The 22,492-nt window shown below is 35.8% G+C and overlaps 2 protein-coding genes across 5 annotated transcripts in view; one reads left to right on the forward strand and one right to left on the reverse strand.

Annotated features, from left to right (window-relative positions):
• The window catches only part of d2hgdh (D-2-hydroxyglutarate dehydrogenase), a 37,001-nt gene extending 24,705 nt beyond the window's left edge, over positions 1–12,296 (forward strand). For both annotated transcript variants that reach the window (XM_041060218.1, XM_041060219.1), the window contains exons 9-10: positions 10,662–10,827; positions 11,021–12,296. In XM_041060218.1, the coding sequence (XP_040916152.1) occupies positions 10,662–10,827; positions 11,021–11,283 (429 nt within the window). In that variant the 3' untranslated portion in view covers positions 11,284–12,296. The remainder of the gene's footprint in view (positions 1–10,661; positions 10,828–11,020) is intronic.
• Positions 12,297–12,430: 134 nt separating this feature from the next.
• Positions 12,431–20,209, reverse strand: acvr1l (activin A receptor, type 1 like). 3 transcript variants are annotated; one of them, XM_041060221.1, is made up of 10 exons: positions 20,065–20,209; positions 19,249–19,332; positions 18,527–18,781; positions 18,133–18,347; positions 17,405–17,504; positions 16,343–16,489; positions 15,591–15,866; positions 14,784–14,981; positions 14,549–14,679; positions 12,431–13,961 (listed from the first exon to the last, which is right to left on the reverse strand). In XM_041060221.1, the coding sequence occupies exons 2-10, from the start codon at positions 19,319–19,321 to the stop codon at positions 13,830–13,832; spliced, it is 1,527 nt and encodes a 508-aa protein (XP_040916155.1). In that variant the 5' UTR covers positions 19,322–19,332; positions 20,065–20,209; the 3' UTR covers positions 12,431–13,829. The 3 variants fall into 3 exon arrangements, with proteins under 3 accessions (XP_040916155.1, XP_040916154.1, XP_040916156.1); XM_041060220.1 differs by having other exon boundaries at positions 18,133–18,350; XM_041060222.1 differs by lacking the exon at positions 19,249–19,332 and having other exon boundaries at positions 18,133–18,350.
• Between the last annotated feature and the right edge of the window lie 2,283 nt (positions 20,210–22,492).

Raw genomic sequence — 22,492 nt, forward strand, 5'->3', positions numbered from 1 at the left:
AAAGTCAAAATTTTTTTTGACCTCAAAATGTCATAAAAAACGTCATAGTATAGTAAGGCGTTTTTTTCGGCCAAAAAAAGTCAAAATTTTTTTTGACCTCAAAATGTCATAAAAAACGTCATAGTATAGTAAGGTGTCGAAATCGGCCAAAAAAAGTCAAAATTTTTTTTGGACCTCAAAATGTCATAAAAAACGTCATAGTATAGTATGGCGTCAAAATCGGACAAAAAAAGTCAAATTTTTTTTTGGACCTCAAAATGTCATAAAAAACGTCATAGTATAGTAAGGCGTTTTTTTCGGCCAAAAAAAGTCAAAAAAATTTTTGACCTCAAAATGTCATAAAAAACATCATAGTATAGTAAGGCGTTTTTTTCCACCAAAAAAAGTCAAAATTTTTTTGGACCTCAAAATGTCATAAAAAACGTCATAGTATAGTAAGGCGTCAAAATCGGCCAAAAAAAGTCAGAATTTTTTTTGACCTCAAAATGTCATAAAAAACGTCATAGTATAGTAAGGCGTTTTTTTCGGCCAAAAAAAGTCAAAAAATTTTTTGACCTCAAAATGTCATAAAAAACGTCATAGTATAGTAAGGCGTCAAAATCGGCCAAAAAAAGTCAAAAAATTTTTTGACCTCAAAATGTCATAAAAAACGTCATAGTATAGTAAGGCGTTTTTTTCGACCAAAAAAAGTCAAAAAATTTTTTCACCTCAAAATGTCATAAAAAACGTCATAGTATAGTAAGGCGTCAAAATCGGCCAAAAAAAGTCAAAAAATTTTTTGACCTCAAAATGTCATAAAAAACATCATAGTATAGTAAGGCGTTTTTTCGACCAAAAAAAGTCAAAAAATTTTTTGACCTCAAAATGTCATAAAAAACGTCATAGTATAGTAAGGCGTCAAAATCGGCCAAAAAAAGTCCAAATTTTTTTTGACCTCAAAATGTCATAAAAAACGTCATAGTATAGTAAGGCGTTTTTTTCGACCAAAAAAAGTCAAAATTTTTTTTGACCTCAAAATGTCATAAAAAACGTCATAGTATAGTAAGGCGTTTTTTTCGACCAAAAAAAGTCAAAAAATTTTTTGACCTCAAAATGTCATAAAAAACATCATAGTATAGTAAGGCGTCAAAATCGGCCAAAAAAAGTCAAAAAAAATTTTGACCTCAAAATGTCATAAAAAACGTCATAGTATAGTAAGGCGTTTTTTTTGGCCAAAAAAAGTCAAAAATTTTTTTGACCTCAAAATGTCATAAAAAACGTCATAGTATAGTAAGGCGTTTTTTTTGGCCAAAAAAAGTCAAAAATTTTTTTGACCTCAAAATGTCATAAAAAACGTCATAGTATAGTAAGGCGTTTTTTTTCGGCCAAAAAAAGTCAAAAATTTTTTGACCTCAAAATGTCATAAAAAACGTCATAGTATAGTAAGGCGTTTTTTTCGACCAAAAAAAGTCAAAAAATTTTTCGACCTCAAAATGTCATAAAAAACGTCATAGTATAGTAAGGCGTTTTTTTCGGCCAAAAAAAGTCAAAAAAATTTTTGACCTCAAAATGTCATAAAAAACGTCATAGTATAGTAAGGCGTCAAAATCGGCCAAAAAAAGTCAAAAAATTTTTTGACCTCAAAATGTCATAAAAAACGTCATAGTATAGTAAGGCGTTTTTTTCGACCAAAAAAAGTCAAAATTTTTTTTGACCTCAAAATGTCATAAAAAACGTCATAGTATAGTAAGGCGTTTTTTTCGACCAAAAAAAGTCAAAAAATTTTTTGACCTCAAAATGTCATAAAAAACGTCATAGTATAGTAAGGCGTCAAAATCGGCCAAAAAAAGTCAAAAAATTTTTTGACCTCAAAATGTCATAAAAAACGTCATAGTATAGTAAGGCGTCAAAATCGGCCAAAAAAAGTCAAAAAATTTTTTGACCTCAAAATGTCATAAAAAACGTCATAGTATAGTAAGGCGTTTTTTTCGACCAAAAAAAGTCAAAAAATTTTTTTACCTCAAAATGTCATAAAAAACGTCATAGTATAGTAAGGCGTCAAAATCGGCCAAAAAAAGTCAAAAAATTTTTTGACCTCAAAATGTCATAAAAAACGTCATAGTATAGTAAGGGGTTTTTTTCGGCCAAAAAAAGTCAAAATTCTTTTTGACCCCAAAATGTCATAAAAAACGTCATAGTATAGTCAGGCGTTTTTTTCGACCAAAAAAAGTCAAAATTTTTTTTGACCTCAAAATGTCATAAAAAACGTCATAGTATAGTAAGGCGTTTTTTTCGACCAAAAAAAGTCAAAAAAATTTTTTGACCTCAAAATGTCATAAAAAACGTCATAGTATAGTAAGGCGTCAAAATCGGCCAAAAAAAGTCAAAAAATTTTTTGACCTCAAAATGTCATAAAAAACGTCATAGTATAGTAAGGTGTTTTTTTCGGCCAAAAAAAGTCAAAAAAATGTTTGACCTCAAAATGTCATAAAAAACGTCATAGTATAGTAAGGCGTTTTTTTCGGCCAAAAAAAGTCAAAAAATTTTTTGACCTCAAAATGTCATAAAAAACGTCATAGTATAGTAAGGCGTCAAAATCGGCCAAAAAAAGTCAAAAAATTTTTTGACCTCAAAATGTCATAAAAAACGTCATAGTATAGTAAGGCGTCAAAATCGGCCAAAAAAAGTCAAAAAAATTTTTGACCTCAAAATGTCATAAAAAACGTCATAGTATAGTAAGGCGTTTTTTTCGACCAAAAAAAGTCAAAAAATTTTTTGACCTCAAAATGTCATAAAAAACGTCATAGTATAGTAAGGCGTCAAAATCGGCCAAAAAAAGTCAAAAAATTTTTTGACCTCAAAATGTCATGAAAAACGTCATAGTATAGTAAGGCGTAAAAATCGGCCAAAAAAAGTCCAAATTTTTTTTGACCTCAAAATGTCATAAAAAACGTCATAGTATAGTAAGGCGTTTTTTTCGACCAAAAAAAGTCAAAAAAATTTTTGACCTCAAAATGTCATAAAAAACATCATAGTATAGTAAGGCGTCAAAATCGGCCAAAAAAAGTCAAAAAAAATTTTGACCTCAAAATGTCATAAAAAACGTCATAGTATAGTAAGGCGTTTTTTTTGGCCAAAAAAAGTCAAAAATTTTTTTGACCTCAAAATGTCATAAAAAACGTCATAGTATAGTAAGGCGTTTTTTTCGACCAAAAAAAGTCAAAAAATTTTTTGACCTCAAAATGTCATAAAAAACGTCATAGTATAGTAAGGCGTCAAAATCGGCCAAAAAAAGTCAAAAAATTTTTTGACCTCAAAATGTCATAAAAAACGTCATAGTATAGTAAGGCGTTTGTTTCGACCAAAAAAAGTCAAAAAATTTTTTGACCTCAAAATGTCATAAAAAACGTCATAGTATAGTAAGGCGTCAAAATCGGCCAAAAAAAGTCAAAAAATTTTTTGACCTCAAAATGTCATAAAAAACGTCATAGTATAGTAAGGTGTTTTTTTCGACCAAAAAAAGTCAAAATTTTTTTGGACCTCAAAATGTCATAAAAAACGTCATAGTATAGTAAGGCGTTTTTTTCGGCCAAAAAAAGTCAAAAAATTTTTTGACCTCAAAATGTCATAAAAAACATCATAGTATAGTATGGCGTTTTTTTTCGGCCAAAAAAAGTCAAACATTTTTTTGACCTCAAAATGTCATAAAAAACGTCATAGTATAGTAAGGCGTCAAAATCGGCCAAAAAAAGTCAAAAAATTTTTTGACCTCAAAATGTCATAAAAAACGTCATAGTATAGTAAGGTGTTTTTTTCGGCCAAAAAAAGTCAAAAAAATTTTTGACCTCAAAATGTCATAAAAAACGTCATAGTATAGTAAGGCGTCAAAATCGGCCAAAAAAAGTCCAGATTTTTTTTGACCTCAAAATGTCATAAAAAACGTCATAGTATAGTAAGGTGTCAAAATCGGCCAAAAAAAGTCAAAATTTTTTTGGACCTCAAAATGTCATAAAAAACGTCATAGTATAGTAAGGCGTCAAAATCGGCCAAAAAAAGTCCAAATTTTTTTTGACCTCAAAATGTCATAAAAAACGTCATAGTATAGTAAGGTGTCAAAATCGGCCAAAAAAAGTCAAAATTTTTTTTGGACCTCAAAATGTCATAAAAAACGTCATAGTATAGTATGGCGTCAAAATCGGACAAAAAAAGTCAAAATTCTTTTTGACCCCAAAATGTCATAAAAAACGTCATAGTATAGTAAGGCGTTTTTTTCGACCAAAAAAAGTCAAAATTTTTTTTGACCTCAAAATGTCATAAAAAACGTCATAGTATAGTAAGGCGTTTTTTTCGACCAAAAAAAGTCAAAAAAAATTTTTGACCTCAAAATGTCATAAAAAACGTCATAGTATAGTAAGGCGTCAAAATCGGCCAAAAAAAGTCAAAAAAATTTTTGACCTCAAAATGTCATAAAAAACGTCATAGTATAGTAAGGCGTCAAAATCGGCCAAAAAAAGTCAAAAAAAATTTTGACCTCAAAATGTCATAAAAAACGTCATAGTATAGTAAGGCGTTTTTTTCGACCAAAAAAAGTCAAAAAATTTTTTGACCTCAAAATGTCATAAAAAACGTCATAGTATAGTAAGGCGTCAAAATCGGCCAAAAAAAGTCAAAAAATTTTTTGACCTCAAAATGTCATGAAAAACGTCATAGTATAGTAAGGCGTTTTTTCGACCAAAAAAAGTCAAAACATTTTTTGACCTCAAAATGTCATAAAAAACGTCATAGTATAGTAAGGCGTCAAAATCGGCCAAAAAAAGTCCAAATTTTTTTTGACCTCAAAATGTCATAAAAAACGTCATAGTATAGTAAGGCGTTTTTTTCGGCCAAAAAAAGTCAAAAAATTTTTTGACCTCAAAATGTCATAAAAAACGTCATAGTATAGTAAGGCGTTTTTTTCGACCAAAAAAAGTCAAAAAATTTTTTGACCTCAAAATGTCATAAAAAACATCATAGTATAGTAAGGCGTCAAAATCGGCCAAAAAAATTCAAAAAAATTTTTGACCTCAAAATGTCATAAAAAACGTCATAGTATAGTAAGGCGGTTTTTTTTGGCCAAAAAAAGTCAAAATTCTTTTTGACCTCAAAATGTCATAAAAAACGTCATAGTATAGTAAGGCGTTTTTTTCGACCAAAAAAAGTCAAAAAAATTTTTGACCTCAAAATGTCATAAAAAACGTCATAGTATAGTAAGGCGTCAAAATCGGACAAAAAAAGTCAAAAAAATTTTTGACCTCAAAATGTCATAAAAAACGTCATAGTATAGTAAGGTGTTTTTTTCGGCCAAAAAAAGTCAAAAAAATGTTTGACCTCAAAATGTCATAAAAAACGTCATAGTATAGTAAGGCGTCAAAATCGGCCAAAAAAAGTCAAAAATTTTTTTGACCTCAAAATGTCATAAAAAACGTCATAGTATAGTAAGGCGTCAAAATCGGCCAAAAAAGTCATAAAAATTTTTGACCTCAAAATGTCATAAAAAACGTCATAGTATAGTAAGGTGTTTTTTTCGACCAAAAAAAGTCAAAATTTTTTTGGACCTCAAAATGTCATAAAAAACGTCATAGTATAGTAAGGCGTTTTTTTCGGCCAAAAAAAGTCAAAAAATTTTTTGACCTCAAAATGTCATAAAAAACGTCATAGTATAGTAAGGCGTTTTTTTTTCGGCCAAAAAAAGTCAAACATTTTTTTGACCTCAAAATGTCATAAAAAACGTCATAGTATAGTAAGGCGTCAAAATCGGCCAAAAAAAGTCAAAAAATTTTTTGACCTCAAAATGTCATAAAAAACGTCATAGTATAGTAAGGTGTTTTTTTCGGCCAAAAAAAGTCAAAAAAATTTTTGACCTCAAAATGTCATAAAAAAACGTCATAGTATAGTAAGGCGTCAAAATCGGCCAAAAAAATTCCAAATTTTTTTTGACCTCAAAATGTCATAAAAAACATCATAGTATAGTAAGGTGTCAAAATCGGCCAAAAAAAGTCAAAATTTTTTTGGACCTCAAAATGTCATAAAAAATGTCATAGTATAGTAAGGCGTCAAAATCGGCCAAAAAAAGTCAAAAAATTTTTTGACCTCAAAATGTCATAAAAAACGTCATAGTATAGTAAGGCGTCAAAATCGGCCAAAAAAAGTCAAAATTTTTTTTGACCTCAAAATGTCATAAAAAACGTCATAGTATAGTAAGGTGTCAAAATCGGCCAAAAAAAGTCAAAATTTTTTTTGGACCTCAAAATGTCATAAAAAACGTCATAGTATAGTATGGCGTCAAAATCGGACAAAAAAAGTCAAATTTTTTTTTGACCTCAAAATGTCATAAAAAAACGTCATAGTATAGTAAGGCGTTTTTTTCGGCCAAAAAAAGTCAAAAAATTTTTTGACCACAAAATGTCATAAAAAACGTCATAGTATAGTAAGGCGTTTTTTTCGACCAAAAAAAGTCAAAATTTTTTTGGACCTCAAAATGTCATAAAAAACGTCATAGTATAGTAAGGCGTCAAAATCGGCCAAAAAAAGTCAGAATTTTTTTTGACCTCAAAATGTCATAAAAAACGTCATAGTATAGTAAGGCGTTTTTTTCGGCCAAAAAAAGTCAAAAAATTTTTCGACCTCAAAATGTCATAAAAAACGTCATAGTATAGTAAGGCGTTTTTTTCGGCCAAAAAAAGTCAAAAAAATTTTTGACCTCAAAATGTCATAAAAAACGTCATAGTATAGTAAGGCGTCAAAATCGGCCAAAAAAAGTCAAAAAATTTTTTGACCTCAAAATGTCATAAAAAACGTCATAGTATAGTAAGGCGTTTTTTTCGACCAAAAAAAGTCAAAAATTTTTTTGACCTCAAAATGTCATAAAAAACGTCATAGTATAGTAAGGCGTTTTTTTCGACCAAAAAAAGTCAAAAAATTTTTTGACCTCAAAATGTCATAAAAAACGTCATAGTATAGTAAGGCGTCAAAATCGGCCAAAAAAAGTCAAAAAATTTTTTGACCTCAAAATGTCATAAAAAACGTCATAGTATAGTAAGGGGTTTTTTTCGGCCAAAAAAAGTCCAAATTCTTTTTGACCCCAAAATGTCATAAAAAACGTCATAGTATAGTAAGGCGTCAAAATCGGCCAAAAAAAGTCAAAAAATTTTTTGACCTCAAAATGTCATAAAAAACGTCATAGTATAGTAAGGCGTCAAAATCGGCCAAAAAAAGTCAAAAAAATTTTTGACCTCAAAATGTCATAAAAAACGTCATAGTATAGTAAGGCGTTTTTTTCGACCAAAAAAAGTCAAAAAATTTTTTGACCTCAAAATGTCATAAAAAACGTCATAGTATAGTAAGGCGTCAAAATCGGCCAAAAAAAGTCAAAAAATTTTTTGACCTCAAAATGTCATGAAAAACGTCATAGTATAGTAAGGCGTTTTTTTCGACCAAAAAAAGTCAAAAAATTTTTTGACCTCAAAATGTCATAAAAAACGTCATAGTATAGTAAGGCGTCAAAATCGGCCAAAAAAAGTCAAAAAATTTTTTGACCTCAAAATGTCATAAAAAACGTCATAGTATAGTAAGGCGTTTTTTCGGCCAAAAAAAGTCAAAAAATTTTTTGACCTCAAAATGTCATAAAAAACGTCATAGTATAGTAAGGCGTCAAAATCGGCCAAAAAAAGTCCAAATTTTTTTTGACCTCAAAATGTCATAAAAAACGTCATAGTATAGTAAGGCGTCAAAATCGGCCAAAAAAAGTCAAAAAATTTTTTGACCTCAAAATGTCATAAAAAACGTCATAGTATAGTAAGGCGTTTTTTTCGACCAAAAAAAGTCAAAAAAATTTTTGACCTCAAAATGTCATAAAAAACATCATAGTATAGTAAGGCGTCAAAATCGGCCAAAAAAAGTCAAAAAAATTTTTGACCTCAAAATGTCATAAAAAACGTCATAGTATAGTAAGGCGTCAAAATCGGCCAAAAAAAGTCAAAAAATTTTTTGACCTCAAAATGTCATAAAAAACGTCATAGTATAGTAAGGCGTTTTTTTCGACCAAAAAAAGTCAAAAAATTTTTTTACCTCAAAATGTCATAAAAAACGTCATAGTATAGTAAGGCGTCAAAATCGGCCAAAAAAAGTCAAAAAATTTTTTGACCTCAAAATGTCATAAAAAACGTCATAGTATAGTAAGGCGTCAAAATCGGCCAAAAAAACCTCAAAATGTCATAAAAAACGTCATAGTATAGTAAGGCGTTTTTTTCGACCAAAAAAAGTCAAAATTTTTTTGGACCTCAAAATGTCATAAAAAACGTCATAGTATAGTAAGGCGTCAAAATCGGACAAAAAAACTCAAAATTTTTTTTGACCTCAAAATGTCATAAAAAACGTCATAGTATAGTAAGGTGTCAAAATCGGCCAAAAAAAGTCAAAATTTTTTTGGACCTCAAAATGTCATAAAAAATGTCATAGTATAGTAAGGCGTCAAAATCGGCCAAAAAAAGTCAAAAAAATTTTTGACCTCAAAATGTCATAAAAAACGTCATACTATAGTAAGGCGTCAAAATCGGCCAAAAAAAGTCAAAAAATTTTTTGACCTCAAAATGTCATAAAAAACGTCATAGTATAGTAAGGCGTCAAAATCGGCCAAAAAAAGTCAAAAAATTTTTTGACCTCAAAATGTCATAAAAAACGTCATAGTATAGTAAGGCGTTTTTTCGACCAAAAAAAGTCAAAAAATTTTTTGACCTCAAAATGTCATAAAAAACGTCATAGTATAGTAAGGCGTCAAAATCGGCCAAAAAAAGTCAAAAAATTTTTTGACCTCAAAATGTCATAAAAAACGTCATAGTATAGTAAGGCGTCAAAATCGGCCAAAAAAAGTCAAAAAATTTTTTTACCTCAAAATGTCATAAAAAACGTCATAGTATAGTAAGGCGTCAAAATCGGCCAAAAAAAGTCAAAAAATTTTTTGACCTCAAAATGTCATAAAAAACGTCATAGTATAGTAAGGCGTCAAAATCGGCCAAAAAAACCTCAAAATGTCATAAAAAACGTCATAGTATAGTAAGGCGTTTTTTTCGACCAAAAAAAGTCAAAATTTTTTTGGACCTCAAAATGTCATAAAAAACGTCATAGTATAGTAAGGCGTCAAAATCGGACAAAAAAACTCAAAATTTTTTTTGACCTCAAAATGTCATAAAAAACGTCATAGTATAGTAAGGTGTCAAAATCGGCCAAAAAAAGTCAACATTTTTTTGGACCTCAAAATGTCATAAAAAATGTCATAGTATAGTAAGGCGTCAAAATCGGCCAAAAAAAGTCAAAAAAATTTTTGACCTCAAAATGTCATAAAAAACGTCATACTATAGTAAGGCGTCAAAATCGGCCAAAAAAAGTCAAAAATTTTTTTGACCTCAAAATGTCATAAAAAACGTCATAGTATAGTAAGGCATTTTTTTCGGCCAAAAAAAGTCAAAAATTTTTTTGACCTCAAAATGTCATAAAAAACGTCATAGTATAGTAAGGCGTCAAAATCGGCCAAAAAAAGTCAAAAATTTTTTTGACCTCAAAATGTCATAAAAAACGTCATAGTATAGTAAGGTGTCAAAATCGGCCAAAAAAAGTCAAAATTTTTTTTGACCTCAAAATGTCATAAAAAACGTCATAGTATAGTATGGCGTCAAAATCGGACAAAAAAAGTCAAATTTTTTTTTGACCTCAAAATGTCATAAAAAACGTCATAGTATAGTAAGGCGTTTTTTTCGGCCAAAAAAAGTCAAAAAATTTTTTGACCTCAAAATGTCATAAAAAACGTCATAGTATAGTAAGGCGTTTTTTTCGACCAAAAAAAGTCAAAATTTTTTTGGACCTCAAAATGTCATAAAAAACGTCATAGTATAGTAAGGCGTCAAAATCGGCCAAAAAAAGTCAGAATTTTTTTTTACCTCAAAATGTCATAAAAAACATCATAGTATAGTAAGGCGTTTTTTTTGGCCAAAAAAAGTCAAAATTTTTTTGGACCTCAAAATGTCATAAAAAACGTCATAGTATAGTAAGGCGTTTTTTTCGACCAAAAAAAGTCAAAAAAATTTTTGACCTCAAAATGTCATAAAAAACGTCATAGTATAGTAAGGCGTCAAAATCGGCCAAAAAAAGTCAAAATTTTTTTGGACCTCAAAATGTCATAAAAAACGTCATAGTATAGTAAGGCGTCAAAATCGGCCAAAAAAAGTCAAAAAATTTTTTGACCTCAAAATGTCATAAAAAACGTCATACTATATAAAGGCGTCAAAATCGGCCAAAAAAAAATCAACTTTTTTTTTTTTCACTTTTTTGTCATAAAAAACGTCATAGTATAGTAAGGCGTCAAAATCGGCCAAAAAAAGTCAAAAATTTTTTTGAGCTCAAAATGTCATAAAAAACATCATAGTATAGTAAGGCGTCAAAATCGGCCAAAAAAAGTCAAAAAAATTTTTCACCTCCAAATGTCTTGAAAAACATCATAGTATAGTAAGGCGTCAAAATCGGCCAACCAAAAAAAGTCAATTTTTTTTACCTCAAAATGTCATAAAAATGGTCATAGTATAATAAGGTTTCAAAATAGGCCATGAATGATGATGATGATGTAATCAACTTTGCCGCTTCAAACTGTGCAGGCTCTGTGGTCGATGCGTGAACGAGTCACGGAGGCGCTGACTCACGATGGCTTCACCTATAAGTATGACATCTCACTTCCGGTGGAGCGGATCTACCAGCTGGTGACAGACATGAGGGAGCACCTGGGGGGCCAGGCCAAGAGTGTAGTGGGATACGGACACGTAGGTAAGACCAGAGGATGGAAAGAGATTTAAAAAGCCTGTACATCAGGAGGGCAATGGTGGCCTGCAAGAATGAGCTGTGATTTCTTGGCATCTAACAGTGCAATCTGCAACCTGACATCATGTAAAAACGTTAATTTTGACCATTATTTTCACCCTAACTGAACACCCTTTACCTTTCTGATCTCGCCCCATAGGTGATGGCAACCTTCACTTAAACATCACCTCTCCTGCCAAAGACCCTTCTCTCCTCGCTGCCATCGAGCCGTTTGTCTACGAGTGGACAGCCAGCTGTCAGGGGAGCATCAGTGCTGAGCATGGACTAGGCCTGAAGAAAAGGAACTACATCTACTACAGTAAACCCAGCCAGGCTGTGGCTCTGATGGGGAACATCAAGACCATGCTGGACCCTAAAGGCATTCTCAACCCATACAAGACTTTACCAGACAACATGAAATGACCCAAACTGTCTCACTGCTGCGGGGTAGGTGCTATTGTATGTAGAGAACTTTCAGAAGCTTTGTCTACAGCCTGATTGTCACATGGTTTTTATGGCATTGCATGCTCTTTGCCATAATACCTTTTTCACACATTTAGTGCAGAGCTGCAGGTTTTGCACAAGAAACCGCATTTGCCAGGCAACCCACAAACATACTCCCAAAACTTTGAGTAGTAGTTTCATTTTCATGTGAACAAAGCATTACTTTCAGAGGAACGTTCATGTCAACAAGCTGCTGTCTTTATGGCAGTCTCTGGACTCAAAATGTTCAGAGTGAAGTTACTGCTAAACATTATCAACTACCTCTGCTACTCAGTGGCCTCAGTCTGATCCAGTCCTTACTCCACAGAAAATCTAATAAGTTTTAGATCTTAAACAAAGGACACTTTGTGACATAGATGAAAAGCATAGAACATATTTTTCAGTATTGCTGAGAATGATTCTGATGGGTTGACTGTCGATGTTGGAAAGGTTGCTAGAAGCCACTAGAGGGCAGACAGAGAATGTACTTTTAAGTCTTGAACATTTTAAATTGTGTAATTACTTAAGGCTACAATCTGTAACTGGTGGTCAGCTCTGTTTATGTCAGAGTCCACATGTTCGGCATTTAAATTGAAGCCCACATAGTAGAGTCCAGCATCTGAGTGTATTTACTACATGAGGACTCCTGACACCTGTGTGGAGAAATGTGCTGCTCACCAGCTGCAGGTCAAAGGTTTAAAAGATAGGTTCACCATTTTTCAAATATGTCTTTAAACAATAATCAGGTGGGAAACAGGTTTTGCTCATGTTAATCATTTAAAAATCAATCAATCAATCAATCCACCCTTTGTGTTTTGTACTGTAACTCTGGAGTATGTGCACCCACTGGACTTATTAATGTCACTTTGGAATACATTTGTGCACAGAAGGAGGACTGGATTTTGTCCCCCATCATTTACACTGGGAGCACATCGGAAGGGATCACTTAATGGCCAGTAGCAACAGGAGGAAACACTACGCTAAGCAAAACGTGTCCAATCGACCACCTGACTATTGTTTTAGTCTGTTCTTGAATATTTTACTTGTCAAAATGTTTTCTAAAATTATAACACAGGCCAGCCAATAGTTAAGCAAGTATGCAGTAAATGTTTTATTACATATAAAAAAGACAAAGCAACATTTTTTTTCCAAAACAAACCCAGCATTTGTGAACAAATTCATTTGTAACTGCACACCTAGGCAACTGTGTACCAGTTTTAAAATGAATGTTGAAACAGTTTCCAAATGAAGACAGAGTGTTTTTTTCCCATTGCTCAGGCAACTTGTATAGTGTGGCATGATAAAGGAGAGAAGTTAATGGAGGCCCAGCTCACTACAGAAAAGATTTCACCTCCAGTATCTTAAATGAAACAAGAAAAAAAATCAGCTCTATCACAAACAGGTCTTCCTTGATTCCTCTCTGCTTGCACAGAAGACTTTTTTTTAGATCTGCCACAGTGAGTTTATGAAGTATGCCAGACAGAGAGGATCAGTTAATGTCATTTTCTTATTATAAGATACAAACTAACTCCTACTGTCAGGTACTTATGTTGTGTCTACTCCAGGAACCATCAGGATTAACATGTAATATCTGAAGTGTTACATCCTGTGTTTTTCCATACCACAAAACAAGCTCAACATTATTTCTCAACAAGTAATTTCCTACTAGCTCCAATAATGACAGTGTGGGTACAGAAAGTCCAGTAGAGTCAGTGCCTATATATGTATACAGTCAGTATCACGCGCCATCGTATATCAGTCTTACAGAGCCTCAGTAGTGTGGTAGCAGTGAAGATTTAATACATAAATATTATACTATATTAAAAAAAAGTTTAAAAATTTTGTTTCTATTGGCTCTTTTCCTTTTGTAATGAATGTACTTGTGTTTTGCAGTGTGTACTCTGTGTGTGTGTGTGTGTGTGTGTGGTGATAGTTGGCATGTTGTGATAAAGCTTAATGAGTGAAATATTTCCGATTGTCTCTGAGCAGAATGCCACGACCGCATGCCGAAACCACCGGCTGGGGAACTGAGAGATTGTGGATTGGACTGTAAGAGACTCTCAGTATGTTGTGTTTCATGTGCTCTGAACCCAGAGCAGTCTTAAATGGGCGTTAAAGCTTTGGGATGGGGTACTACAATATGCCACCCATGTTCTTCACACTCAGTAACAGTCCACAGTTCGGGTCAGTGTGAACACATTGGCAACGGGTTTGTGTCCTGAAGCAAAGGCTGGCTTTTTCAGACAGGACAAGTCCAAATGTCTGTGTGGGCTTCAAGTCAGAGAGAGAGAGAGGGATGTCGGGGGAAGGCCGAGACAGGAAGGGAAAGTGAGAGAGCAAGAGAAGGATGAGGCTGGATGACACATGACGCTGTTTTCCTCTGGTCCTCTGTCAGTCCCCCTCATCGCCCTTTCTCATTAACTAACGCATGGTTCTTCTTTTAAGCCGATCCCTGACAGCAGCTGCCTCTGAAACTCCTCTCCCTCTCACGACTCCTTACCCTTCTCCAGAGAGCTGTGAATCTTGTCCAGGGTCTTCTTGATGCGCAGTGCCGTTAGCCTGGCTGAGGGGTTCTGGTACCAACACTCCTTCATCAGTTTTACCAGGGCAGAGAGAGTCTGACAGAGGAAGGAAGAAAGAAACAGTGAAGATGAGAGTCATGCAGTGAAACACTCACAGTGAGAAGAAATGTGGCGGCAGGTGCTTTTAGATGTAAAAAGGAGTCGTGGGTATTATCAGGGTACTGCTACCTCACAAGCGTACCAATATGTTAGCTTGTTTATCACTTTGCAATTGCAGCTGTAAATATCCATGGGGTAACACCATAACAAGCTCATAAAAGTACAAAACAGATGTTTAGAATTTGCATCGTCAACATCCAAATACTTTAATGAAAGAGGCTATCCTGTTAACCTTTTAACTGTCCTCCAGAACAACTCGAAAAGTTCGAGAAGGTAAGGAGCAGAGCTGCAACTAATTATTTCACTATCAATTAATGCGTAGATTACTAAGTTAGAACCATTCATTTTTATGCAACTTTGGTTGATCAACAGACACTGAAATTTTAGTCATAACTCCTATTTAAGGATATTTTTTAAGTGGTTACTTTACCACAGCTGACCAATATTTTGCCATAAAAGAGGAGCAGGAATGGTATTTTCTATGAATGGGTAAATAAAGTGTATAAAAAAAAATTATTACTCACAGGATCAGAGAACCAGCGGTTGGGAATGAAAGGCCTCTGCTGCTCCACACACACCACCTTCCTCATGTCCTCAAAGCTGGGGTCGTTGGGCACCTGATCATAGAATGGAGGCTTGTATTCCTCAACAATACCTGGAAAGAGAAATTGACATGACAGAATTTTAGCAAATACAATCTAAACTTGGGGCCTGAAGCTGATTCCAAAAATAAGATTTTCCAAGCTGAAATGTACTCACCGTTGCTGTATGTACGTCTCGCTATCTCCCACAGCACCAGTCCAAAAGCCCAGATGTCCACTCTCTTGTAGGCATCAAAGCAGTCTGTTTGAATGGTCTCGTCCAGCACTTCAGGTGCCATGTAGCGCTTGGTGCCAACCTTCGGATTGTTGCCCACATCCAGCAGGTTGTCTGCCTGGAAGTGGGTCACAGCCAGCCCTGTAACATGCAAGAAATGTGCGATGTTGTAGTAAGACTTCCAAAAGATCTGTCCTGAAATTGTGAAATTGTGGTGACACACCAGGTAAACGAGGACTGACAGACAGAGAGATACTCTGCAATGCATCAAAATAAGAGGAAAAGAACACCGCAGTCCCATATAAACAATGCAGGTTTCAAAGCATTAAAAATATGCTTTGGGGTAGTATTTGCCTTCAGTACATTGTTTGCCCTTAAGGATACACACAATGCATTTTAGTAAGGAACATTGTTTACAGTGGAAACTCCACAGGATATCTTTGCAAAGACAGAAAAAAAACCCCCAAAATACTTATTACTAAATATAAACTAAAAACTAAATATAACTTAATACTGAATCAACTTTTTAAAACAGACAAATGTAAATATTTTGTGTTTAATGTTACTTTAAGAAGTGTTAATGTTTAATTTATTGCTGGTCATGTTAGTGGTTTGAGCAGGTAGCCCCTGTGCCACTTATGACTAAAGTGTGATTGAAGCCCTGGACAAAATATTGAAATAAGGACCTAAAACTCCGGAAACCCAAGAAGAAGCATATAAAGGAGATAAAGCAGTAGAAACATGACTGACCCAGGTCTGCAATGCAGCAGCGCAGCTCCTTTGTGACCAGGATGTTTTTGCTCTTCAGGTCTCGGTGTGCGATGGCTGGTTTCCCCTCTGTGCCGAAGATTTCTGTGTGCAGGTGCACGAGGCCGCAGGCTATTGATGCGGCCATCGCTAGGCCCTCTGACGTTTCCACGGCAACTCGCTGCAAGTAGTCATAAAGCGAACCGTTCTCATGATAGTGGGTGATGAGCCACAGCTGGGTGCTGGAGTTCCGAGAGGTCATGTCAGACGCCATGAAGCCTGAGAGGAGAGAGGAGAGATTATTATTATTATTATTATTGAATTGTTTTGATGAATTGTGTTAGAATTTGTTGCACATGTTTTTTTTAAATTGCATTCACTCTCTTATGTATCAGTGCTTTAAAACATAAAAGGTGGTAAGAATGCAAGGACATTAAAGCATGCTGGACACAAAGTGGAAAGCACTCATATGCATTTGACAACAGATGCATTTACCTTGAAAAGAAATATTCATTTCAAGTAATTCAAGCATAACATGTACTGAAGATCAGATAACCACATCAGTGCAGCTGTTTGCCTACGAAGCTCAAACGTATTCTTTGTAACAACGCAAAAACTGACGGGAACAAATCCAGTGGTGAAAGACTGGATCAGAAAGTATCTGAGCAAGAGAAAGGTGTTTTTTCTCAATCATCCTTCTTCCCATTTTTTCCCTTTTGTCAGCAAGACCTCACATTTATGTGCGACAGACTCACCCAGTATGTTTTCGTGTCTTAGCAGCACTGTGTTGTAGATCTCTGTCTCTCTGAACCAGGACTTTTCATCTCTCGAGGAGAAAATCTTAACAGCCACGTTCTCCCCCTGCCACTGACCCCGCCACACCTCTCCATACCTTCCCTTGCCTGAAAAAGAAGGACGAAAGAGGAAGTGAGAAAAAGAATATACAGATATATGTGTTTTAAAATGGTTGACAATGTCTGCATATTTACATTTGACGTGCTTTTGGTGTATTTCCATATTATTTTCTGGCTACATTCATGTTGTAGCTGAAGTAGCTATGACATGATTTGATGTTTCCACATCAACAGTCCAAAGAAGCACGAAACCACATTTTTTCAATTTCAAACTAGTACAAACTGTACCGTATCATACTGTGGAACACAACAGGATCCCAAGGCATCTGACCTACATACTTTTATTTGATCACTCAAATTGAAATTTGTCAGAGTTGCCATGGCAATGAATAAATCTTACATCACCAACTTAAGACAAGTGTTGTAATTTTACACAGTATGGTCAAGGACACACAAGAATGAAAAGAGAAATAACAGGTGGTTTGTGGTTTTCAAGTTACTTAAAACTAAAAAAACAAAAAAACAAAAAAAAACGCGATCTATTATTGTTACACTGTCATCATTTGTTTGACTCTGCTGTCAGATTTGTATCTTAATAAGGGTCATAAACCAGAATAGATATGAGCTGTCATTCAAAAATACTGATATGAACAGCAAAGTGAAACTGAGCATGAAGGACTGGAGTCTGCATGTGTGAATGACGCAAGTCTGACTTTCTGTGTGAATGTACTTTCCTTTTTCCTGATTACTAGGAAACTATTGAAGAGAATTTGCTTTCTGTGCAACCACAGTTTTAATGTGATGTAAGGTACTTTTGGATTTATGTTTGTATGATTTTATTTAGTTGTTGCTATATAAATATTTTGATAAGTTTCCACAGTACTGCTCTAATTAAATCAGCCAATAAATAAACCAATGAGTTTCTCAATCAGAAGAGCCTGAGTCCAATCCTGTTTTACGTACCTACACACTCCACCAGACTGATCTGCCTGGCCACAGTTCTCTGGACAAGGAAGGGAAGACCTGAACCACTACCTGATGTACATGAGTGGGCCAACAGGTCCTGGAGACAGAGAGAGAGAGACAGAGACAGTTTAGGATCATTGTTACACACACTACACTTGTGGGTGCAAGGCTTTTCAGCATCAACTTGGATCAAAACATTGTGTACTTTTTTTCAGAGGTGGCCGTGAAAAAATAATACACTAATCACAAATCTTGGAATGAAAATCAGAGTGCTTGCAAGTTCCGCTAGTTAAATTTTATGGTAAATGCACATTGCAAATATCAATTAGAATTGGAAGATGACAGATTTTACCACTGAAAAATAAAAGGAAAGGACTGTTAACCAACTAGAAAACAATGGACAAAGAAAATGTTAATGTTACTCAAACATATAACATTTAAACCATAACAAGCCATAAATAACTGTATTCGGCATCAAATTCTCTTCAATTTGTAGACACTAAAAAAACTTTGTCAGAAAGCTAAAGGACGATGCAGGTAAATTAAGGTCAGCAAAACTGAAATGACTGAAAATTAATTCTCAGAGCAAAAAAAAAAAAGCTCATCAATACGGATGTACAGAGTGTTAAGGTAGGGAGTGAACACAAAATGTGACAAGGAATCTTTCTTTCATTTTATGTGAATCCCTTTTCATGCTGTCAACAAGACCCACTCGTTATTCTTACCGCTAAAGTGCTGTCTCCCACATTGGAGGAGATGAGGCCATCTATGGCTCCCTGCTCGGTGTCAAATTCCTGCAGCCTCTGCAGACGGCCATGGTGGAGCCTCCTGCAGGCCAGCACTGACACTACAGACAGCAGAGCCAGAACCACCACCGGACCGAGTACAAAGAGAGCTAAGGTCTCAACACGATACCGAACTGGTTCACCTGCAGGCTCGCCTTCTGAGGGCAAGGGTAGAGAGGAAGTAGACAGAGTTGATAAAAGGAAAAAAATTAGAAAGTGACACGTCTTGTCTACTGTCAGAATATCTTATGGTCAGTTATAGAACATGATTACTCTATTTGACAAATTACATCCTTGCTGAAATCAAACATGTTATGAGCTGCTTCCCACCTACCTGATGGAAGCAGAGACATCAGAGAACTCCTGGTTGTGTTGCCATTGCACATGTACTCAGAGCAGCAGAAAATGGCCTGGTGGAAGGACGGAGCTGTGGAGCAATGTAAACGGATTTTCTCTGGCCCATTCAGGCAGCCATGCTCAAACACCATCCCGCTGTTTTCCACTTTGACAGAGGAGAAGCACCGCGTTCCTTGGCAGCGAGTGACCTGGGGGCATGTAGGGCTATCACACAGACACACCAACTGTCCATCTGTGGAGGAGATGATATGAGTTCACCATACACTCGGGCTGTTCCACAGAACAAAGAAACACATACACACTGGATTTATAAAAGACAGCAACCAACAGAAAGACTTCTGTCTCACCAAGTTTCTCACTCACACATTAACTAGTAAGTTGTCCATCTTGCAAAATGGAGCAGCAAGTTGTTACAACTGGATAGGAGTTTCCCAAACAGTGCAATGCAAGTTAACTTCATGCATGAAACAAATCCCAGTTACTGTGGATACAGCCAATGCATGGAACTACTCTCTGCGGCCACTGAGATGGGTGATGCCTACATCTTTTTTTTTGACAATACTCACTAAAAGTGAACACCTACTAGCCGTATACTCATGATCGATGTGCGTGCACACAAAGAACTGGCAACTGACAAGACGTATCGCAGTCTGCAAACTGTATGGAAATATGGAGTGGAGAGGCAGTTGAGCACAGTACCTGAGCCCTCAGCTGATGTCTGCAGGGCCTGCAGCAAGAGCAGCAGAAGGACATGGACACTGCAACGACCCATGTTTCAGTGCACTGACAGGGAGGGAAGAGGAGCCAGTGAGAGTTCAAACGAGTACACTCTTGCAAAGAGGATAATTACATTTAGCCCATCTATGTTTTCTGATGATCCCTGCCAAGGCTTCAGACAGAAAGGAAGCTACAACTTATAATGGCTGGACCCAAAGAGTCCTCTGTTTGTCTTTGTCAAACGTTCATTTGATACACATTACTGATTATCAAATAAACTGCAGACATGTCAAAGACAACCAGCAGAAATTTACTTACACTGTCAGTTTAAAGAGCTAAATGTCTTTACCTTAACGTAATATAATAATTGTTACGTTGTTGATTAACAAGCTAAACACCTCTAACGGCTTTAAAGTAACATTTGCTTTCCTGTAGCTGTCCCTCTGCAGGCTAGCAGTTACTGTAGCACTGACAATATGCACATAATACAAATTCGGTTAGCAAGCTTACACCATAAATGCCAATGTCACTGTTTTTACGTATAGTCTTTGAACATTCCCAGCCATCAGCAACTCCCTCTCAGTAAACCTCACTGACTGGAGGCCTGGTTGTTTGCTGTGGCTAACAGGCCATCAACAGGCGGTTTTATTGGCCGTCCACTGGCGCCTCGGAGGCGCCAGTCAGACAGACGACAGCCCGTTAGCCCCGCAAGCTAAGCTAGCTGTACAGCAACAAAGCGCAGCCTAGCAGCCGGGCGAGGACTGCCAAAAAGCGAACGGCAAAAACACACCAACCTACCTGGCACGCACGAAGTGCAGCCTCTAACTCATTCTGGGTTGTTTGTGTATCCGTCTGTTAGCTTTAAACGATGTTATTGTTGTTATTTGCAGCGTAAGACGCCGAGAGCAGAACCACAGCCCAGCCCACCCAACCCACTGGCTGCTTTCCCCTCCAGCTACGCGTGACGTCACCAAAACATTACAATCAAGGTGCATTGTGGGGCAGAGGAGTCCTCCAGCAGGCTGTAGGCAAAAATAACCCTAACACCAGTGGTATAAATGTTAACATTCGGAGGGAATAACTTAAATAATCTGTATGTGACAGTTCAAGTAAATGTCTAATTAAGTACATTTATTCAAGCACACGAGTGCTTTCTACTACACTACAGTTTAGAAGGAAATATATATAGTGCTTTTTACTCAATTTCTTTAACATATATAGTCAGTGGTTATTTTTCAGATCATACAAAACATATGTTCAGTTAATAAATACATGATGCAGTTTTGTAGATTGAGCTGTCCAACAGTTTGTAAAGCAGGTAAAATTAGCTCCACCTTGACCAGGTACAGAATTAAAATGTTGATGCATCATATTTTTTAAATAACTGAATGTGCTGTATGTATATGTAAAACCTAATTCTACAAAGAAACTACTAACCATAGTTGTCAAATAAATACACTGAAGAAGAAAGTACAATAGATCACCTTAACAGGTGGATGTATTGAAAAAGTATTCTAGACAAATTCCTAGAAATTGTATTTTTGTGCTGCTCTTGAGTTAATCTACTTACACCACTGCTGATATCTAATTAGTAGGTATTTACATGCCTAATTTTGAGTGAAGTTTAACTTAAAAATCAAAAGAGAAAAGCTGTGAAAGCTAATGTGCCAGGAGAGGAACCCCCACCCCCAAAAGAGCATATTCATCACCCATACTTAAATGATATAACACAATACTTACAGATTATACAAATCTTACAGTTATCTTATAGTTCTTCCTGTATGGGTGAACATTTACTTACAAATCCTTGCTTTCTGTCTTTTTGCAAAGTCTACTTACTTAAATGTGAGAGTTGCTTTTGATGTTACAGTGCTATTTAACATTACTTGATTCCCTCTTAGTTACTTTATTTGATAAAGTAGATGTGACGGACATCACAGCAGTAGTCACTGTCACTCTCTGGAACAGTTGCATAGGGGGCTGGTGTAGTTCGGATTAAATTTAGACAAATGTTTGATTCTTTGTGAATCAGCAAGCAAAGTGTTCTGTTCTACGATCCATTGCTTATTTAATCTGACACACTTTTTTGCAAGTCAGATAGATACTTCTTCCCCTAGATGAACAAATGATCAACCAAATTGGACTAATTGTTGCAGCTCTAATTGAATGTGGCTGTTGGTTAAAGCATCATCTACTCAATCGATTACAAGACAAGATGCATCAAGCTCTGGCTTATGGCCTGTAGCTTAACTATTTCCTATATTTTCACCGGAAATCTGTGGAGAGTACATATTTCATTTGGAATACTGTGTGAGTGCTTGTCCCTCTGTGCTTCTTCAGTCTCCCTTCAACCATGAATGGTTGAAGGGAGACTGAGGATCAGATACCCCACCCTCCCCCAGAAAAGAGCTCTGCTTCTCTCTCTAAAAAATTTGCCTGAAAACCAATATGACCCTTCATCTCCTGAGTAATCATGCAAATCTGAAGTTGCATAACACTGCAACTTAAATAAGGATACAAATTCATTTCACTTCTCACCTGTTAAGATTTATTTAATTCTTGGTTGGCTGTTCAGAAAAATGTCACTGAGAGTGTGTGTGCATGTGAGAGAGAGAGGGTGTGTTTTAGTGTGTGTGCAAAGAGAGAGAAAAGGGAGAATTGTATCAAGTAGCAGATATATTTTCCCTCTACTGGGTCCCGTGGCTGCGAACAATAGCCAGTGCTGTTTGTTCTTGCTTACCTGGGGCTTTAGTCTCCAGTGAGTCGGAGCAAGCCCCAGCCAGTATCCGTTCTCCACGAACACAGCTCCAGCACAGAGACACATTGTCCACAGCTTTTTTAATTAAAGACCCCAGGTCGACACTGTGTGCCAGGTGACCTGAACTGCTCCGAGCCTACATGTGCCTACCACTATCCTCTCCACTGGGGTTAAGTCTCACTGGATAATTGGCGGGGGAAATGCTATACTGCTATCATGAGACGGAGGAAGGATTATCTCCTGAGGACTTCGACTTAAGAGGCGGGGATGGAGGAATAATGTAATGTTTTCTTCTTTCTACATCCAGCCCACCTGCCTCATTCTCCCTCCTTTTGCCCTTTCTCCCCCTCTTTCTCTCTCTTTGGTTATAAGAGGGGGAGGGGGCAGGCGGGTGACTTTTTTCCACCTGCTCTTCATCTCTGTTTTATTAGAGAAATTGTCCCAAGCAGGTTTCCTACCAGAACCGAC

Source organism: Toxotes jaculatrix, chromosome 17 (genome assembly GCF_017976425.1).
Source record: "Toxotes jaculatrix isolate fToxJac2 chromosome 17, fToxJac2.pri, whole genome shotgun sequence".
Lineage (NCBI taxonomy): Eukaryota > Metazoa > Chordata > Actinopteri > Toxotidae > Toxotes > Toxotes jaculatrix.